General features: G+C 40.9%; 2 protein-coding genes across 3 annotated transcripts in view; both read right to left on the reverse strand.

Moving 5' to 3' along the window:
• The window catches only part of LOC139969401 (fibrinogen-like protein A), a 162,264-nt gene that overhangs the window by 52,337 nt on the left and 92,397 nt on the right, over window positions 1-17,530 (reverse strand). The window lies entirely within an intron of this gene.
• On the reverse strand, window positions 1,072-17,456 carry LOC139970208 (uncharacterized). The gene is made up of 9 exons (XM_071975846.1): window positions 16,590-17,456; window positions 16,326-16,340; window positions 14,332-14,349; window positions 13,963-13,977; window positions 13,244-13,453; window positions 12,413-12,883; window positions 2,772-3,212; window positions 2,011-2,445; window positions 1,072-1,607 (listed from the first exon to the last, which is right to left on the reverse strand). The coding sequence occupies exons 1-9, from the start codon at window positions 16,648-16,650 to the stop codon at window positions 1,171-1,173; spliced, it is 2,103 nt and encodes a 700-aa protein (XP_071831947.1). The 5' UTR covers window positions 16,651-17,456; the 3' UTR covers window positions 1,072-1,170.

Raw genomic sequence — 17,530 nt, forward strand, 5'->3', positions numbered from 1 at the left:
TTACGTGTATGGCAAGCCATATGGGACAAACACCGCATAATATATCCTCGTATTAATACGAATATATACGTGTATTATTTCGAATATGCACGCGTATTAAATCAGACAATAACTGGCATGTCTTATAGCTTTCACAAACGAGGTTGAGAGTTATCACATTGTAGCCTCGCCAGATCAATGAATGAGAGATTACAAAGTTAGTCTTTATTGACGTACACCCAGGCCAAACGTTCTTAATCTAGACAACAGCATGATTTAATACCTGTATATATTCGACGTATACGTGTTTAAATTCGAAAAATTACGCGTATATATTTAAGCCTTATATATGATTGGCTAATAATTAATACGAGGACATATAATGAGCTGTTTGTCCCACATGGCTCGCCATATACGTGGCCATGTGTAGAGTTTGGATCAAGAATGGCACAAAGCTACTACAAGCTTTACCAATAGACGGAAAGGTGGAAAGGTTTGAGAAGAAAGGGTTAGTCACGCATCTCTAAAATAAAAGATAAAAAACCTCTCTTTATTCCTCAGGCTGTATTTATTAGTTTGGCATAGTTCACCATGCTTCACACCTTTTTTTTTACATTACAGCTTGTTGAATGTGGAAGAGACTTTCATTTATAGACATGTGGAGAATCTAACTAAGCTGAGAGCTCTGGTGAAAGTTATTTTCATTCTCTTAAGTGGTACATAATTATGCAGACAGAGTCTTAACACTTCCAGTTTTCGTCACTCGTTTGGTCCTTTCCTTTGCGCTTTAACCCCCCCCCCCCCCTCTTCCAGAAGACTTTATTGTTTCCAACTTACCTATAATAAATACACATCACTTCTCAACACTATAACCCATATTGTTTTACTCTGCTCTCATTGGTGCTAACCATTCCGTCTATGACGTCATTTATCCACCAAATCAGAAAGCACTTCATTTATTACCCTTTTTTTCTGTTCCAATTTTCTTAGTGTCCATTGTTTTATAATTGCAAGCTTTCCGTTTCTTTAAAATCATCCTACTCTCTACCTCATAAAAAGCTACTTTATTTTTTGCTTGTGTTTTTATTGGGGGGGGGGGGGGCGAATTTTTGAATATTCACAAATATCATCACTAATTTAATTGGATAGCCATATTCCAATATGTTCTCCCCACTAATACCGTGAACTTGACTACATATCTGCACAATCTTCGGGATGGCATTTTACGATGGTGTCGTCACCTGATTTGGTGTCATAGGTGAAGTCAGGGATAGGACTATCACCCTTTTGGAATTCTACGCAAAGAAACCGGAATTCTCCACAACCCATTTTATCAACAGCAAAGGGAGGGGTCTCCAAGCTGGGGAATGTAAGTGGCCCACCTTGCGGTAGGGTGGTCGCGGCGTCGATGGGGGTCAATACGTCGGAATAGATAGGATCACTGCGCTCGTTACCTAACATATCGCGGCTTGCAAATACGGAGACTTGCCACAGATCTACACCTGTCACCTCTCGGCTGTAAGATTCAACGTCGACACTTGCTTCAATTATGAAGAGAGGGGAGTCAGTTCCAGGTACGTGATCTTCTGGGATTTCTCGAGACCATGCTAACTCGGTGAAGACAACACCTGAAAAAAAATAAATAAAGATGAGCCTCATATATTTATAAACACAGCTAAATGTTTGACGATAATTGTAGAAAATCAAGAAGGGATGACAGTAATTATGTTGAGTAGATCACTGTATACTTGTAAAAAGTAACTATATTATCACGCATCTTTTTAAATAACCTCTCAGAAGAAAGAATATAATATACGATATATTTTTAAACCAAAACATGGGGCATGCCAAAATATATAAGTTTGCACAATTTTCGAAATCAGACAATAATTTGGCAGGTTTTAATAAAGAAAGCAGGAAATCACATTTTGAAAAACATTTAGTAATTTAAGTCCGCTAACATTGGCGAAGGGGAGTTACGAAAATAGAATTTAATTTGGGTTGTTGAATGTTAAAAAAAAACTTCTTTACCTTTGCAAACATCTTCCATGCTAAGGCAGTCCACAAATGGATCTTGTACTGGATGTGTCTCAAATGTATAGTCGATACTGGCAGCAGGATTTTTCGCCAATTGGAAGCACATGAATGGAACCTCATCACAGATTAGGTCAGCTAAATCCACCTGGAAGTCCACTTCTTCGAAGACGAGATTTTCATCATAAGGTAGAGTCTGGTCATCTTGTACAGCTGTCAAGATCTGTGGCTGCTCGTTAACGCGTCTTCCTCTCCCGTTGGGGTCTGCAGAGAAGAAAGTTTTGACTTGCCATAAATCCTCTCCAGCTACCGCTGTCGTCAGTTGTTTACTTGTGATAGCGTTCAGTTTGACTGTCGTGTCGGTGTCGTCGCTATTCTCCACAACAATGTCAGGACTGATAAGAGTTAGGTCCAGATCAACAAAACCAACTCCTGTAACAAGATAGGAAAAACATACATTGAGAATTGCAAATCTAACCAAAACCTTCAAATTTTTCAAAATTTGCAAACAATTATCCGAATTTGTTTCTCGTCTATTGTTTACATATATATCTTGAATCCTCATATATATCTTGAATCCTCCCCCCCCCCCTCTTAAAACATTTACTAAAAACAGACGCATAACAAAAACATCCGTAAGTTACAAAACGACCATCATATTACCAAGCAATGTTCCTTTCCAGATGCACCATCTTTAAACTTCATCTTTTAATACCCCACCCCTCATCATGTCTCAATCTGGTTACACTAGTACTTACTTGACAGACATTCTTGTGGTTTGCAAAGTACCAATGAATCTCGAGAAACAGCATTACGCCCTCCTTCCACAGTAAATGTAAATTCTGGATCAGGGGCGTCACCTTTCAAGAATTCCATGCAAATGTAGTTCACGTCCTCAATACATCCAATAGTTCCATATTCAAATTCAGTCTCAATACCATTAATATCGAGAGGGTCGCCATTGGCAATGTCAGTGGAACCTTCCGCGCCATTGAGGATTTGGGCCACTTCTCCAAAGCGAGGACCATCACCCAAAGGATCGCTACTACCAAACAGTGATACGCGCCAAAGGCCCTCACCCACTAGATTACGTGTGTCATCCCTGAATGTGACTTCGATGTCGATAATTACAGGAGTTTCCTGGCCTGGAATTGGATTCTCTCCAATCAGTTCCCAGTCGAGTGTCTCGGCAATCACTCCTAAAAGTAGATAAATTGGGATTGGAAAACAAAGCAGGGTATGAAAAGACTTGATCTAAATGTTGGGACTGGGTACGAGAAAAGATTGCTATATTATATCACCTAGATGAGTTACTAACTTCAAGTGTCTTATACTTTTTTTCGTAAGTCATAACTAATATATCGAACCAGGCGTTGCACAAAAATACATACTGCTATATATAGGCTATTGGTAGTCTGTAGTGTGTAAGCTTAGGGTTACTATCAATTACTAGTATGATATCGTTGATAGTAATATGTAACTGTGATATGTTATTACGTATTGTATGCTTCTTGAACAGTGTGAATGGAAACCGGCCCTAACATAGGCTATACAAAATGAAAAAAAAATATATAAAAAAAGGCCAAAGGGCTATTAGGCTGAAATGGTTTTAGGTCACGATGCTATCCGCAAAATCACACTGCAGTTTCTTGAGTAGAGTAAAACATTGAAAACAATATTCTTGTCTTGTTTTGTTTGTTTAATCGTAAATGATAAACACATGAGTTTATTTGACATAGAAAATCAAAATGATGAAATAAGCGAGAGAAAAAACCCATCAGCTTCAAAGGAAACAAAGAAAAACATGAACACATACAACACGATGGAAGATGGTATTCACACGAACACACTGACATATTTACACACACACACACTTACACGCATATATTATCATTAGTTTGACTCTACATGTGCTGCTTACACGAAAATGTGTAACACTGAATCAGATATGTCTAGTGGGAGTTTTTTAATTAGTAACTAGAGAGGAAAACAGTGTTTAAATATTGTTCAGGACAAGGTGAAAACAGCTTTGGTAACCGAATCTCAGAACTTTAGTTTAAGAGACAAAAAGAACATTACTATTCATTAAATACGAAAAAAAGAAAAATATTGACGAACGTCGTAAAATAAGTGTATACTTTAGTCTGTTCTAGAAAGTAGTATATCATTGCAAGAGTCTGTCATTGTCTCGCTAAATGTTACAACTGGTTTTCTCTCTCTGCTGCTTTTTGCTCGTTTTTCTTGTATTGTTGTTGCTTGTGATACTGAGGTAAAACAGATGTTCACTTTTCAAATTTCCTTCATTCGTCTACATGAGTCGAACAGAATATTCCCCTCAAATAATAATCTCTTTTATCCTCCATGCCGTTAAGGTTAAACGCCCGTATGAATATCAAATCCCTCTCATGTTCTTCCCCCCCCCCCCACCCTCACCCACCACGCCTACCAGTCCATCCCACCCCAACCCAACCCCAACCCACCCACCCCTCTCTCCCACCCTACCCTCAAAAAGAGTTGGAAGCCCTTACCAGTATTCCCGAGAATGCAAGCCCTTACCTCTATTATTTGACATGCAAAGTATCGACTAAAGTTTTATTTACATCAACAATGTAAATGACTTGCAGTCCTATGTTTATAGTTTAGCAATGAATTTGCTTTGAAAGCGCACGAACTGTAAAACAGTTTTTTTCAGTACTAGTGCAAATGGAAGGAGTTGGCAAAATATTTTAATACGGATTTAAGTGTGGGTGTGTTTGTGTGGGGTTGGAGGTAGGGAGTGTGTTGGTAGGGGGAGGGGGTGTAATGTTAACCCCACAATCAGCTGGCTTATGGTGTATTGTTTTTAATGTCGCAGGGACGAAAATGATATTTTGGATTGAGGGAGGGTTAAATAATGGTGAGTTTGTCACCATGATGACACCTTTAATTCTCATGCTTCCTGAGAGTTCAAACCTACTGAACTTCAGCTCCAAATAGAGCGAAAAGTATCCTCCCTTAGTATGTGTTTTGGGGTCACCCACCCCTTCCCTCCTAATTTAGCATTCGTCCAACATACATTTTTCAAAAATGTTTTAAGTAAACAGTTACCATGTTCTTCACTGTAGCGTCGTTGTTGGTTAATAGCGCCACCAAATTTGTTCTGCTTAAGAAAAGTGCTAACTTTACGATCGATTGCGATCACGGTATAAATTAATTAAAATTCTGCCCTAGTTGGATATAGTTGGTAAGTAAGGTTGTAAATTTTACTACTTAAGGGTCCCGGGGGCATGCGGGGAGGTGTTTTAGAGTGTGAATTAATGACAAGTGTGTCAACATATCATCTTAAATTATACGGCAAATGCCAGCTACATCTACTGTATCCTAACTTAGCTTCTGTGTATGCTTTTCACTAAGCCTAATGTACGCATGGCACACTCACGGGTGTTAGATTAACTTTGTATGTTTGTTTTCTTTAGTAAACCTCTCGACCAGTTGAAATAGTCTACGATCCTATGTTGGAGAAAGAGAGAGTTGCAACAACAACATGAGCGCAGAAACACAACAAGCCACGTGTTTTGTCATTTCTTTATGTCTTGAGTCTACATAAAAGGTTTACAACTGCAACGGTGCAGGTATGGCTGAGTCAGAACAAAAGCCGGTTGAAGATAGCGGTGTGAGTGACGTTACAACGTTGAAGAGATCCTGTAGTGGATATGTGGGTCTATTAGCCAGGTATTACAAGGAGCTGGAGGCGCTTTTAACAGACCCCATGAATTATGAACTGGCCTCTAAGAAATACGCTGAGCTGAATAAAATATTTGAGTCTTACGCGACAAGGTATAATGAGTACGCCAGTAAGCTGGAAGAGAAGGAGGCAGATGTAGCCTCTGAGCAGTTTGAAGTTAACCGTGTAAACAAAGTTGAGTTTGACAAACGAATAACAGAATGGTTCCAGGAAGTCCAGCAGGTCCCAGACAAAGATGATAGGCCAACGAGATGCGACACAGAAGTAGAATCCGTTAGAAGCTATCGGTCAAAGGGTAGTGCGCTAAGCGACACTTCATCAATCAGACTGAAGGAGGCTAAGGCAAAGAAGGCATTGGCAGATCTGAAGAGGCAGCAGTTTATTAAAATGCAGAAACTGAGAGAACAGCAATTTCAGTTAGAACAGGAACTTGCTCGGGCTGAAGTAGAGAACGACATTGCTAGTGCTGAAGCCGAACTACACATATGGCAAGAAGAAATACGTACTGAAGATGGCCGAGGTGAAGAACCTAAAGGAACTGAGGATGCTGGGAAGGTTGGTGACAAGCCTAGGGAAGTTAAAAGTCCATGTGTTACACTAAATCCTAATGCACCAGAATTCATTAATAATGTAGAGACTGGTTATGATTCTATGGGCAAGGGAAATTTGTCAAATGAAAGTAATCTGTCACAGTTTATGCAGGCCATTAATTTGTCTGTTCACATGCCCAAACCAGAGTTAGAGGTGTTTACTGGTAATCCAGTAGAATACTGGAGCTTTATTAATAATTTTGAGGCAAGCATTGCCAGTAAGGTGAGTGACGACAGAGTTAAATTAACTTACTTGTTGCAGTTCTGTGAGAATGAGGTAAAGGACAGCATAAGTTGTTGTGTGCTCATGGAGCCTACAGAAGGCTACCAGCGTGCCAGGGACATTTTAGCAAAACAGTATGGGCAACCGCATGTGGTCGCACATGCTCTGATTGAACAAGTGTTAAATAGAGCCCAGCTTAAGCCTAACGATGCCAAAGAGTTGTCTGACCTTGCAAGAAGTATGAGAAAATGTGAGATAACGTTGAGTCAAACAGGGTACTTGGCAGACCTGCATTCTAGTGACACCTTGCTGAAGGTCCAAAAATTGTTGCCCATGTATATGCAATCAGATTGGGCGAAAAGAGCACAGTCTAACATGCTAAGGGGCATTGTTCCTAATTTCAGGCATATCACAGAGTTTGTGGAAGAGTATGTGCAGGTAGCAAACAGTATCTATGGGAGAAATATGGGCACACAAGTAAAGGAAACTAAGCAACTTCCTAGGGGAGTAAAGTACCCCATGAACGGTGGGAGAAGGTTGACTACATTAACCACGCAGAGTTCCCAAAGGGAAACCTATGTAAACAAGGTAGCATGGAAATGTCCATGTTGTTCTCAGAGGCATAGCCTTGAAGTATGTAAAGATTTTCAGAGCAAGTCACAAAGAGATAGGTTTAAGTTGATTCGTAAACTGAGGTTATGTGATAATTGCTTTAAGCCTAGGCATATCGCAAGTGATTGCAGGTTACAACCTGGATGTCAGGTAGAAGGATGCAATAGGAGACATCATACTCTTTTGCATATTTACCCTACTGAACGTAACAGCGAGAGTCCCCAGACAGGTTCCGGGGAGGTGGACAAATCAAATGAGAGAACTCAAGGAGTTAGTCTCTCGACAGTTAAGTCTCCAAGAGTATGTCTCAGAGTATTGCCTGTTAAAGTAAGAGGTAATGGTAGAGAAGTTACTACCCTCGCATTACTTGATCAGGGCAGTGATACATCTCTTTGTGAAAATGAGCTAGTCAGAGAACTAGGAATAGTGGGAGAAAGTGCAGTATATGAACTAAGTACTGTTAATTCCCCTGCCACTGTGACAAAGGGTGTAGAAATAGCTCTTGAGGTCGTAGGCCTGGAAGGCAACGAGAATATTGAGTTGCTAAATGTATGGTCAGTCGAAAGTCTCCCCGTAACAAAGCGTAGTATTCCTACCCAAGACCAGGTGAACAAATGGCCACACTTAAGGGACATAGAGTTCCAGACTATGGATAGGGAGAAGGTTCAACTTCTTATAGGGAGTGATACCCCTGAGGCATTTTGGGTCCTCGAAGAGAGAAAGGGAAAAAGAAAGGAACCGTACGCAGTGAGAACACCTTTAGGTTGGACGGTAATGGGCCCCCTAGCTGGTTCATGTGGGTCACCCAGGTCGTTTTTAGTGAATCATGTTGCCCATGAAAGGCTCGAAGAACAGGTAAAGCGCTTCTGGGAGCTGGACCATGGGTTTGGGGGATCTGCAGATGAAAGAGTATGCGACTCTATTAATGATCAAAGGGCTCGCAAGATCATGGAAGACAGCGTCGTTCTCAAAGACGGGCACTATCAGATGAGGTTGCCATGGCGCCATTATCCACCTTCCTTGCCAAATAATAGGACAATGGTTGAGTCAAGACTTGGGAGCTTGAGGAAGCGGCTCCTCAAGGATGAGGATCTCCATCAGCGGTATAAGGCTGTTATGGAAGACTATCTGAGAAAGGGATATGCACGCAAGGTAGACGTGAGCGGAGATGTCTGTAAGCGAGGCGAGATCTGGTACCTTCCACATCATCCTGTGATTAATCCCAATAAGCCAAATAAATTGCGAATCGTTTTTGACTGTGCGGCGCAATACCAAGGATTATCCCTGAACAGTCAGCTCCTGCAGGGGCCGGACAATACCAATAGCTTGATTGGGGTGTTAACTCGATTCCGAGAAGAGAAGATTGCCATTGCAGCGGATATCGAGGGAATGTTTAACCAGGTCAGAGTGGCACCAAGGGATCTTGATGCTCTGCGGTTCTTGTGGTGGGATGAAGGCGATCTCACAACGTCACCACAAGAATTTCAAATGTGTGTACACCTTTTTGGTGCCACATCATCGCCGAGCTGCGCGGGATTCGCCTTGCGCAGAACTGCAGATGACAATCAAGACAGCTTTGATGAGGAAGTTAGGCAAACAGTGTATGACAACTTCTATGTTGACGACTGCTTAAGGTCAGTGCGAACAACGGAAGATGGAAGGAGATTAATCCCCCAACTGCGAGATATGTTGAGCTTAGGTGGATTTTGTCTTACCAAATGGGTAAGCAATGATAGAGAAGTACTATCAATGGTCCCTCCTGCTGAAAGAGCGTCATCGGTGGTAGACTTGGACTTTACTCATCTGCCACTAGAAAGAACACTAGGGGTACTGTGGGACATGGAGTCTGATCGGTTCAAGTTCAAGGTTGCTGTCAAAGACGTCCCAAACACTCGAAGAGGTATTCTGTCAGCAACGAGCTCACTTTATGACCCCTTGGGACTTGTCGCCCCATTTACCCTGGAAGGGAAGGTTCTGCTACAAGACTTATGTGCGCAAGGCCTGAGTTGGGATGAACCAGTGAAGGATGGAGAACTTCGACGTTGGCAGAACTGGTTAGAGGAATTACCAGATTTAGAGTCTGCTGAGATCAGTAGGTGCATCAAACCACCATACTTCGACGATGTGAGTTACGATGTTCACATATTCGGGGATGCATCAGAACGAGGCTATGCCGTCAGTGCCTATGTGAGGACAAAGGATTCCGGAGGGAAGGTTCATTGCACACTGTTGATGGGCAAGGCCAGAGTATGTCCCATTAAGAAAGTAACCGTGCCAAGATTAGAATTAACAGCAGCGACTTTGGCTGTCAAGGTCGGCCAGGTTCTGCAGTCGGAGTTGAGCATCCCACTGAAGAGTACAACTTACTGGACGGACTCCACAACAGTCCTGTTGTATGTCCGCAATGAGGGTCGCAGGTTTAAAACATTTGTTGCAAACAGAGTGGCTGCCATCCGAGAAGCTAGTACCGTAGACCAGTGGAGGTATGTCGACACTCATCAGAACCCAGCTGACGATGGTTCGCGCGGACTACATGCTAGAGACCTAACGAGTACATGCAGGTGGCTGAATGGACCTGCATTTCTGTGGGATGCCGAGGAGAATTGGCCAGAGATTCCTTCTGGGATAGAAAACCTAGAGGGGAGGGAATTACCTGAGGATATCCAGGATGAATGTAAGGTGAAAAAGCAAACTTACCTTAACACGACCAATGGTGTGGTTGCCAGATTGCTGGAGAAATACTCATCATGGACTCGGTTGAAAAGAGGGGTTGCTTGGATTCTTCGGTATAAGGAATACCTTGTAGCACGATACAGGGGTAAACAACCATGTAAGGAGACTGTCTTGTCCTTGCAAGAACTGAAAGAAGCTGAATTAGCCGTAATCAAGTACGTCCAACAGAAGGCCTTTCATGAAGAACTACATCTTCTCAGGCAGAAGAAGGTCAGTAAGCTGTGGAGTAACAATGCCTTCAACAAGATTAACCCGGTATTACATGACGGGGTCCTACGGGTTGGTGGGAGGTTGAGAAATGCTCCTGTTGCATATGACGAAATGCATCCCATCATACTACCATCCAATGACCGAGTGACATCTCTGATCATTATCCATCACCATCTCCTTGTAGGTCACTCAGGGTCGGGCATGACCTGGAGCTCCCTCAGAAACAAATTCTGGATACTGAAGGGAGGAGCAGCAGTAAGGAAGGTAATTGGAAAGTGCTTCGACTGCAAGCGGAGAAATGCCCCACGCGGTTCCCAGTTTATGTCAGAGTTGCCATCAGTCAGAGTGACACCGGAAAACCCACCATTTACATTTGTAGGTGTTGACTACTTCGGGCCACTGTGGGTGAAGCAGGGTCGAAGCCAAGTCAAGAGATGGGGATGTGTTTTTACTTGCATGACCATGCGAGCAGTTCACATAGAGTTGGCCGATAACCTGGATACCGACTCCTTCTTGAATGCTTTGAGAAGATTTATAAGCAGGCGCGGGACTCCAGCGAAAATTCTGAGTGACAATGGCAGCAACTTTAAGGGAGGAGAAAGAGAACTGCGAGAAGCGGTGCAGTCACTGAACAACGCAAGAACGGAAAATTTTCTGCTAAATAAGGAAATTGAGTGGCAATTTAATCCTCCGGCAGCAAGCCATATGGGTGGCATATGGGAGAGAATCATCAGGTCTGTGAGACGCATTCTGAAGGCATTAGTGAAGGAGCAGCTCATCAATCAAGAGGTATTGACCACATTGCTGACCGAAGTAGAGGCAATCCTCAATGCCAGGCCACTAACACAGATCAGTTTGGATCCAAGAGATAACCAACCATTGACGCCGAATCACCTGCTCCTCTTGAAAGGAAATCCAAATATTGCTCCAGGAGAGTTTGTTAAGACCGATGGATATGGACGTCGCCGATGGCGCCAGTGCCAGTACTTGGCAAATCAGTTCTGGAGGCGCTGGATAAGGGAATACCTGCCATTATTGCAGACGCGTCAGAAGTGGAACAAGGAAAAGAGAAGCCTCAGAGTTGGCGACCTGGTTCTCATGGTTAATGAGAGCTTACCCAGGGGGAAGTGGTCCGTTGGAAGGGTGGAACAGGTGTTCCCAGATAGGTTCGGTCGGGTGAGGCAGGTAGAAATAAGAGTGGGTTCCCAATATTACAAGCGCCCAATTGTGAAACTGTGCCTATTGGAGGAGGCTGATAGTGAGTAATTGACTGCACGTCAGGTTATAGGTCTTGTTAGTTTACGTTCAGCAAAGACATGTATTCAAGTGTTATCGGTCCTTATGTTCTGCATATAGTTGCAGTATGTTAAATGTTTACATCCATTTCAGTTCTTGTATGTTCAGTTAATGCTTTATATCTGTAAGTAATCTTTTAAGTGTATTTAGTTCTTTGGGAAATTGGGAGCAGTGTTGACAACGTCGCAAGAAATTAAAGGGAATGAGTAACCCCAAGTTAGCTCATTGGGGCTGGGAATGTAGCGTCGTTGTTGGTTAATAGCGCCACCAAATTTGTTCTGCTTAAGAAAAGTGCTAACTTTACGATCGATTGCGATCACGGTATAAATTAATTAAAATTCTGCCCTAGTTGGATATAGTTGGTAAGTAAGGTTGTAAATTTTACTACTTAAGGGTCCCGGGGGCATGCGGGGAGGTGTTTTAGAGTGTGAATTAATGACAAGTGTGTCAACATATCATCTTAAATTATACGGCAAATGCCAGCTACATCTACTGTATCCTAACTTAGCTTCTGTGTATGCTTTTCACTAAGCCTAATGTACGCATGGCACACTCACGGGTGTTAGATTAACTTTGTATGTTTGTTTTCTTTAGTAAACCTCTCGACCAGTTGAAATAGTCTACGATCCTATGTTGGAGAAAGAGAGAGTTGCAACAACAACATGAGCGCAGAAACACAACAAGCCACGTGTTTTGTCATTTCTTTATGTCTTGAGTCTACATTCACTGCTACAGGAATGCTACAGTATTACCACGTACAGTGGTATAAATCCTCCGAAATTCCTTGTGCGTGTGAAGTAGAGTAGGGAATCTTCTGGAATCCCCCCCCCCTTCTCCCACGGCAATTCTTAACCTTCCGTCTCGTCGGCATTATAAAGGAAACTTCCTTTACATATCTGATATTAAGACACATATCAGATACACGGCAAGCATGTATCCACGTAAAATAAAATGATACCGTAACTACCGTAAAAATTCGAACGAATACATATGATATCTGGATTGAATTACCTATACAGATCCCCAGACGAACGCATTTCGTTTGCCTCTCGTACTCCTCCCGGTAAACTGTGTAAGTAAAATCAAGATCAAACTTGGGTTGTGGGTCATCCGTCATACTAAACTTGATACAAAAGTATTTGAAGTCAGCACAAACGCCCTCCGTAGCGTCAAATGTGTAACGCAGTTTGTTGAAAGTCCATCTCCTGTCCGGAGGTGCGTAATCTGATATGGCTTTTGAAAATTCAAGAGCTCTCTCTTTTTCTGATAGCACGTTATCATTGTAAGAAAATTTTTCTCCAGAACCATCGCTGTTTCTACTGACCCAAGCGCTTATCCTCCACATATTTTCTCCTTGTATTATCCTTGACGTCCGTGCTTTGAATATTTCAATTTCTGTCGCGAATCTGAACCTGTTCATTTCGCCCTCGGTAATTCTTGTACCCGGCGTGAATTGGTTGAACAAGTTAAATAATTCCATTGCTGGGTGAAAGAAAATAAGATGGTCAAAAGTATGTATTTATACACATCATTTACGCACACGTACACATGCATAGTTAAGGAGTAAGAAGGGAAGGGAAGGAGGGGGAGCAAGAGAAAGAGAGGCGGGAAGGAGGATGAGGATGAGGAGGAAGTGACGTAAGAGAATGATATGGAAGAGAAGAGAAGGAAAGAAGAAGGAGGAGGAGTAGGACAGTGCAAGAGAAAAGATAAGGAGATGGTGAATGAGAAAAAGATAAAGGATGAGTTGAAGGAGGAAGAGGAGGAGGAGGAGGAGGAGGAGGAGAGGTAGGAGGAGGTGGCGGAGGAGGAGATGGGGGAGGTGAAGAAACAATTACTAACTGATAGGACACATTGGACAGCACTCTCCTGGTATTTTGACAGGATCGGAACATTTTGGTTGTGCACAAGTAATAATGTCACAATCTGTGGTACCGTTGTAACAAGTACACAATGTACAATCGTCTAACTTCCATGGTTCGCGATGTAGCTTAAGTGAACCTCTAAACACACACGGTCCCATGTCGTAAATGCTACTGTCCGATGAAAACTCTGTAAAACAGCAAAAGAAATACATGTGGTATCATGTGTTATTATCAAAAGACAAACATACAAAAGATTCACGTCCTCGATACCAAGGAACATAACAGAATAACTGAAAGCAGTTTATCAATTTGACTAAAACCTACAGAATATTATATATAAAAATTAAATTAAAATTGATCAAACAACAGAATACATTTCGCATTTTTCCCCTTTGATGTAGATTTGTAGGATATAAATTGTTTGGTACATCGATATTAAACTTGTTGATCTTTCATTCTTACATTCGTTGACACGAAACTCCTTTCTTCTTAATTGGTAAGAATTCTAAGCATTTCGAGGGACAATGAACTGTTCAATCGTCACAGACGGTTTTTGTGCAACTTATGAAACATTTTCCAACATCCGTTTGTGCATTAGTAACTCTAGGGGAACTAGTATTAACCCAACAGTCATCTGTGCACGTTGCTACCGCTATTGTTTTACCGTAAGTATAAAATTGAAGTAGTTTGTATTACCACATGACCAGGAGACTAATGATGGAGGAGTAGAATGAAAACAAAATTACTTGATCAGAATCAATCTTGTGTATACATGGACAATACTCTGGGGACTCGCTATTAAATCATACTCAAATCAATCGTTGGAATTCATTTTCGGGACTTCTTTGGGAGTTACAATGGCATTTTCTTTCAAACTGTAAGTCAGATAAGCATTAGCGTTGTTGAAATGTTGCTTTTTATTTACGGGTAGTCTAAGATTTACATAAACAAAAAAAAACCTGTGAACTATCCTTTAAATTCCACCGGAAGTGATGTCACTTCCATTTAATGATCTGTACACGTAGTTATACTGCTTTTGTTTTAAATTGAAGTAGATTGTCTTACCTGATGTATCCTGGAAGGCTATTGGCGGAAAAGGAGAATGGAAGCATACATATTTTAAAGGAGAATGTTTGATTGGTTGCAATCGTAAAATCCACCCCCCCAAAAAAAAAGTATATCACTGGATAACCCGCAAGTTAACAAAGATATCCTTACGGTTACAAAAATATTTGCTTCGTTAAGTCTGTAGTTAACATTAATTATACAACCCCTCTCTATCTGTTAGTATCATTCTTGTGTCTGATTGGCTGATATGATATCATGTGACCATTCCAGACCACCCGTTAGTTTTCAGTAACGGATAGTTTCCTTCACTAGTATGCACAAGGATCTTCCAGGGATTTTCTATTGACATATGGATATTCCAGTGCTATGAATATTTAACTTTAAATCAAGTTTGCATAGAGCAGCTAGTACCCTTCCCAACTTTTATCCATATACATAGAATAAATTATCTTTCGGCTGCCTTTTATTAGTTAATCAGTCATTTAAGAGGTGGTCAATGAGTCCATAATCAAATCAATCGTTGGAATTCATTTTCGGGACTTCTTTGGGAGTTACAATGGCATTTTCTTTCAACCTGTAAGTCAGATAAGCATTAGCATTGTTGAAATGTTGCTTTGTATTTACGGGTAATCTAAGATTTACATAAAAAACACTTGCTTAACTTCAGATTATCAAAATTGCGGTAAGCATATGAAGCCTACATCATTCACGACGATGATACTTAGCAAAACTGCCTTAAATATAATCCCAAGCAGAAGTGTGCGTCACACGAATCATGTCGTGTACGTTCATGGTGGGATTGTTGCATCACACTGATGATAGCTGATTGGTTCCTCTTTAAGGTATGTGTAATGTCATAAACGTACCCAATGCGATTGTGGCGTCACACTGATGATAGCTGATTGGTTCCTTTAAGTTATGCGTTATGTGTGGAAAGTTCCTAATGCGATTGTGGCGACACACTGATGATAGCTGATTAGTTCCTTACTAAGGAATGCGAAATGCGATTGTGGCATCACACCGATGATAGCTGATTGGTTACTCTTTAAGGTATGAGTTATGTTTTGAACGTTTCTAATGCGATTGTGGCGACACACTGATGATAGCTGATTGGTTCATCTTTATGGTATGCGTAATGCGTTGAAAGTTCTTAATGCGATTGTGGCGTCACACTGATGGTAGCTGATTGGTTCCTCTTTAAGGTATGCGTAATGTGTTGAAAGTTCTTAATGCGATTGTGGCGTCACACTGATGGTAGCTGATTGGTTCCTCTTTAAGGATGTGTAATGCGTTGAACGTACCCAATGCAATTGTGGCGTCACACTGATGATAGCTGATTGGTTCCTCTTTAAGGTATGTGTATTGCGTTGAACGTTCCTTATGCAATTGTGGCGTCACACTGATGGTAGCTGATTGGTTTCGATTTAAGGTATGTGTAATGTCATAACGTACCTAATGCGATTGTGGCGTCACACTGATTGTAGCTGATTGGTTCCTCTTTAAGGTATGTGTATTGCGTTGAACGTTCCTTATGCAATTGTGGCGTCACACTGATGGTAGCTGATTGGTTTCGATTTAAGGTATGTGTAATGTCATAACGTACCTAATGCGATTGTGGCGTCACACTGATGATAGCTTACTGGTTCCTCTTTAAGGTATGTGTGATGCGTTAAACGTACCCAATGCAATTGTGGCGTCACACTGATGGTAGCTGATTATTTCCTTAATAAGGTATGCGTAATGCGTTGAACGTTCCTAATGTGTTTGTGCCGTCACACTGATTGTAGCTGATTGGTTCCTTTTCAAAGTATGTGTAAAGTGTTGAACGTTCCTATTTAAATGTGAACTGGAGTAACAGTTCATGATGTATTTAATCTAGTAGTCCAAACTGTGAAAATTCAGCGTTAGTCACATTGCAGGTGACAAACTAAATAGCAAGTAAAGAAACGTAAGTCAAATAAAAGCAAACCGTTAGATATTTATTAACTTACTACAAGATCCTGGGTCTGTAGGAGTAGGCAGAAAATAGGACATTGTTATGATTTTCTTTATGACGTCAGACCATTGGAACAATATCAACGGATGATGTATAACAAAGAACTGATATATGAAAGGCATTAAATAATAAAGAATATTTCCAAACAGTTCACTATACATGTGATCATCGGAATAACCATTTATGTTCAATGTTTAAATATCCACACAACGTTATATGTCCTTTCTGTTTTGTTTTAAGAAACCATAAAAATACATACATTGGCGACAGAGTTGTAATGCATCTGATTGGATGAAACAAAAAACAAGAGGGCAATTCATGTAGATAATAATTTATTTATGTGATAGGAGTGGTTAATGTGATGGTATAGTACGGCCCTAATGGTATAGTACGGCCCTACACGTTTTGATCAAGCAATTTCATCTCTTGTTCAGCTGCCATTTGTCGGACTTAACACAATCCGTGAATAGTTCTGTCACAATTTCATCTTTGCTTCGGCGCGTTTATGAAGCCATATTGTGAACATAATTTTGTTTTGTTTTATTGTCATTATTTCAAACTACGTTTCAATTGTAATTTTCCATGTTAGTGAGAGTTATAAGTGAAAGATATAATGATGTTTTCTTAATTCGTTGGAAGTAAAACGGCTTTATTTCACCACAAAGATTCATTATAATAAAACAATGGGGAAACTAACCAAGAAATATCAGCTACATCTGCTGACTTATGACATCACTATGACATCACAAAATGACAGCCATGACTAAAACCACTACATCTCTTGGGAGTGATAGGAGTATCCATTATTATCGAGTGTTGCACACCAAGCGAGCCTCTCAATCAAAGCAGAGAGAGGTGACGGTGGGTTTGAGTCTGCCTAACTCTAATCATCATCGTTGAGCACATGCTTGGTTATACAAAGTTGTAACTAACCATTCTATCCATACAACGGTTCATGTAGCACAATAAAATATACAGTCGATGAATATCCAGCATGGTTTGCAAATATATAATATAAGAATAATGTTATAATTAAATGTTTTGCATTTTCTAAAGTTATTTTCGCTTTCAATTTTTCTGTCCCATTAAGTCCACGATGTATTCATTTTCTCTGTACAATTTTTCCCGAATCCGCCATTTATTATATAAAAAGAAATTAAACATACCACAAGGACCTTGACGTACAGTAACGGCAACAAG

Source organism: Apostichopus japonicus, chromosome 7 (assembly GCF_037975245.1).
Source record: "Apostichopus japonicus isolate 1M-3 chromosome 7, ASM3797524v1, whole genome shotgun sequence".
Lineage (NCBI taxonomy): Eukaryota > Metazoa > Echinodermata > Holothuroidea > Aspidochirotida > Stichopodidae > Apostichopus > Apostichopus japonicus.

Excerpts from the sequence above, each read along its gene's own strand:
- LOC139970208 (XM_071975846.1), bottom strand. The coding sequence starts at position 16,650 with ATGAATTGCCCTCTTGTTTTTTGTTTCATCCAATCAGATGCATTACAA. Across the intron at positions 12,884-13,243 it reads CTGTCCAATGTGTCCTATCA|CAATGGAATTATTTAACTTG; the intron begins GTTAGTAATTGT and ends TCTTTCACCCAG. Across the intron at positions 2,446-2,771 it reads ACCACAAGAATGTCTGTCAA|GAGTTGGTTTTGTTGATCTG; the intron begins GTAAGTACTAGT and ends ATCTTGTTACAG.